Source organism: Rhincodon typus, chromosome 12 (genome assembly GCF_021869965.1).
Source record: "Rhincodon typus isolate 14 chromosome 12, sRhiTyp1.1, whole genome shotgun sequence".
Lineage (NCBI taxonomy): Eukaryota > Metazoa > Chordata > Chondrichthyes > Orectolobiformes > Rhincodontidae > Rhincodon > Rhincodon typus.
Window position 1 is genome coordinate 62,330,433 of NC_063343.1, and position 4,002 is coordinate 62,334,434.

Below are 4,002 nucleotides of genomic sequence, written 5' to 3' on the forward strand. Positions count from 1 at the left end.
TGTCAAGCGGCAGTGGTTCGATCATTTCTTATTGGAGACAGTCATTGCCTGGCATTGTGTACTGCTAATGTTACTTGCCACTTGTCAGCCTAGGCCTGCATATTATCCAGATCTTGTTGCATTTGATCATGGATTACATCAGTATCCAAGGAGTTGCCAGTGGTGCTGAATATTGTGCAATCATTGGCGAACATCCCCACTTCTGACCTTATGATGGAGGGCAGGTTATTTATGAAGTAGCTGAACGTAGCTGGCCCTAGGACACTACCATGAGGAACTCCTGCAGAGATGTCCTCAGGCTGAAATAACCACAACCATCTACCTTTGTGCCAGGTACGATTCCAAACAGCAGAGAGTTTGCCCTCTGATACCCATTGATTCCCATGTTTCCAGGGCTCCTCGATGCCACGTTTGGTTGAACGCCTCATTACTGTTGTCACTGCCGTTATTTATGAAATATGGCAGCCAATTTGCACACTGCAAGCTTCCTTAAACTGCAATGAGAGAACCTGACCAGAAGTGATATACAATCTCTCAGGTGGATGTAAAAGATCAAACAGTGCTGTTTCAGAGATGATCAAAGCAGTTCTAGCCAGCATTCTGGTCAATTTTATCCCTTAAACAGCATTTCTAGGGAATATTCGACAGTGCAGCGCTCCTTTGTTACTGACCTCAGAGTGCCATACTCCCAGCAATGAGATAATAAAACTGTTTCTCAGAATTACTTAATATTTCTGTTAACTGAATCATTTCTCCCAGGGCAGTGTAATCAGAACCCATGGTGTGCACTGTTAAGTCAATTTGCCCACAAGGGCAGCAGTGACAAACTGTACTTTATTTGCAGACATTAGCAGCACTCACTTTAGAATCACAATGGAGCTCAAATATAACCTCTTCTGCAAGTTGCAACATATTTTTCCAGGAGTTGAAATGAATATTGGTTGGAAATAAATGTTTGATTTCAGAGGATAATGGGCAACAGAGCCTTTATTTTGAAACAGAAATGTTTCACTTAAGAATACAATAAAGTATCAACTTCTCCCATTTGATAGCATTTCTACTACCATCAATATGAATCTGCAAGACATTCTCCAGGTCAAAGAATGCACCTTCTGTCCTAATTTGCTCCAGTTTAACTTCAAACCCAATGCCCCATTCGGTTAGTCAGTTGAAATCTTCAACTCTGCACCTACTCAAGAACAGAACGTGAAGCAGACTCCAGGATCCGGAACGTGTGCTGGTGGAGTAAGACTTTAAAGACAACAGACATTAAAAATTCACATGCACAATTTGTGAAGGTACAGGTAACTTTCTTCAGGTTATAAACGTCAACTCAATTCCCAGAAGACGTCTTACAGCACACTGACTGATGTGATAGCTGATTCAGTTGTTCAGTCCAGTCTCCATTCACATTAATCACTCCTGAGACATTATGAAACTGGAGATCTTCGAACAGGGTATCACTGAAGTGTTTACTAGGACAGGTTCTCAAACTGTAAATATACTCTCCTAGGAGAAGGAGACGGGATTAGGCTAGGGTTAGAGGTGCTATGACAAGATAAGTGGATAAGAGGGGGAAAATGAGAATAAATGAATTTTAACTCTCTAATCCAAAGTACTGTCAACCAGTGTGTTCACTCCACATCAGTCCACAGGATACATAACTGCTGGGAGCACAATATACAGCATGTGTAATCCGGAACCATTTCAGAATGAAAATAAAAACCATGAAAGATGATCTTTCGATGTGACTCCTCAGCACTTGCCATAAGTGGACTCAGAAAGTTAGGAATGGGCTGTGAGGGAGACAAATATCTCCAAAGGCAGGGGAATAAGGAAAGATGTGGGATCCTACGTGTTGCGCTTCATAAACAGTTCACGGACGGCAAAGTACGGTTAGATACCCAGATTGTAAAGGAAGTCACATTAATGCAAATTCCTTCGTCAATGCACAAATTTTGTTGCTGGAAATTGCTGGCACTAATAGCTGCAGCTTATCAAGGCCTCTCCAGGCACAGTCCACAGTCTGTCATCCTACTATAGTTGAAGGGGAGGATCTAGATTGACAATTTATCACCCCCACTTGCACTATACGAAAATCCTATCAGCACCAGCCTCCTCTGAAGCAGTCTGGCTATATTCACAGGTGAAGTGTCTATGTCATATCGTCAATGATAGCACACATGGCTGCATCTTTATCGCTAACTTCTTCACTCTTGGATGAGGTGTCTATCTGGGTTTCTGCTTGCCCACAGCCAACACACTCGGCCACGTCGATGGGTTCAATCTTCACCTTGGCCATGAGGTTCCCAGTTTCAGGCAGGTCATCGGGAAGTGAGGAGAGGCTGCTCTGGATCAGCTCCATCACCCGGTCCAGATGCTTTTGAAAGCGTTCGGCCGTCTCTAGCCGCTGCCGCTTCTGCACCTCCATCATCACACGCAACGTCTCCCGGGCCTGGTGAGGGCGGTACTCGTTGATCAGATGATGCATGTGAACAAACAGGAGTTTGAGGTCCTCCAGTTTCTCCTCTCGTTTTATGCTCCCGGGGCTTTTGATCAGGATGTCCAGTAAGTCCAGGAAGTTCACCAGGATTGACATGTTGAGTTTCTTGAGCTCTTTCTTGTGGTCGAACTGCGAGGGGTGGAGCCTCTCGATGCCCTGGCCCTCCAATGGACGAATGATCAAGTCGTCGCACTGGAACTGGTTGCCAAACATAGTGTAGCTGTCCCTGATGGGAGGCGGTGGCTTAGGAGCAAAGCCTTTGCGGACATTGTCATCTGTGTACTCCTTGTAGTACTGCGCTGGAGGCAGAGGCAACGCACTCACCTGCTGTGGCTCACCCATTGCACTCAATGTAACTGGAACTGCAAAGGGGAAAAAAAAGGAACAACCTCAAAACCGTGGTTTTAGTCTTCAATCCAGCAAAGTTGCCACTCAAAGCCCATCCTCTGGTTCTGTGTTAATTTAAAAATTCTCATCCTTGTTTTTAAATTCCTCCAAGGCATCACCCCTGCCTATTTACATAACTTCTCCAGCCCTAAAAGACCACTGAACCCCTTCAATCTCAGCCTCTTGTTTATCTCCAACTTTTACTGACAACTGGGCCTCTGGCTGACAAGACCCTGATCACCAATATCCCTTTCCTAAACCTCAAAAGCTCTGTTACCTCCTTTAAGATAGTCATTAAAATTCATTTACTGTTATCTCCTCATCTGGCTCAATGTCAAAATCTGTCTGACAGTTGTTCCTATGAAGCACCTGGGGTTGGTTCAGGCACTCTATGAACATAAACTGTCCACAGATATAGTACAGTGCAGAGGAGGCCGTTCAGCCCATTGTTTGGCTGGCTCTCCGAATAAGCAATTCATCTTGTGCCTTCTCCACATAACCCTGCATTCGTCATTTCCAGATCATAAACTAATTCCCTTGTGTTTCCCTCTTGCACACCTGAATGGCTTGTTAATAATCACATCGAGTCAGTGTAGAAATCACAACAGCCTCAGACTAATGCACACAATGCAAAGTTTAAATCTCACCATGCAGCTCAAGAATTACTTAAAATGAATTGGCAATAAATTACAGCTGTCAGTATATGACCATGAAGCTGTCAGATTGTCATAAAAATCCATCCTGATTACCTGATCCAAGCCTTTATATAAAGCATATAGAACAGCACAAGAACAGTCCCTTCGGGCCACCATGTCTGTGCTGACCATACTGTCATTCTAAACTAATCCCATCTGCCCGCACATGGTCCATATCCCTCTAATCCCTGCCTGTTCATGTGTCTGTCTAAATGCCTCTTAAACGTTGCTATTGTATCTGCTTCTACCACCTCCCCTGGCAGTGTGTTCCAGGCACTTATCACCCTTTGTGTAAAAACTGTTCTCACATCTCCTTAACTTTCCCCCTCTCACCTTAATCCTATGCCCCCTCGTATTTGACATTTCCACCCTGGGGAAAAGACTGACTACGCCCATCCATGTCTGTAATAATTTTAT

The 4,002-nt window shown here is 44.3% G+C and overlaps 1 protein-coding gene across 1 annotated transcript; it reads right to left on the reverse strand.

The window, feature by feature from the left end:
• Positions 1 to 969: 969 nt before the first annotated feature.
• On the reverse strand, positions 970 to 3,750 carry med7 (mediator complex subunit 7). The gene has a single exon (XM_048603796.1). The coding sequence runs from the start codon at positions 2,843 to 2,845 to the stop codon at positions 2,156 to 2,158; it is 690 nt and encodes a 229-aa protein (XP_048459753.1). The 5' UTR covers positions 2,846 to 3,750; the 3' UTR covers positions 970 to 2,155.
• Positions 3,751 to 4,002: the final 252 nt, after the last annotated feature.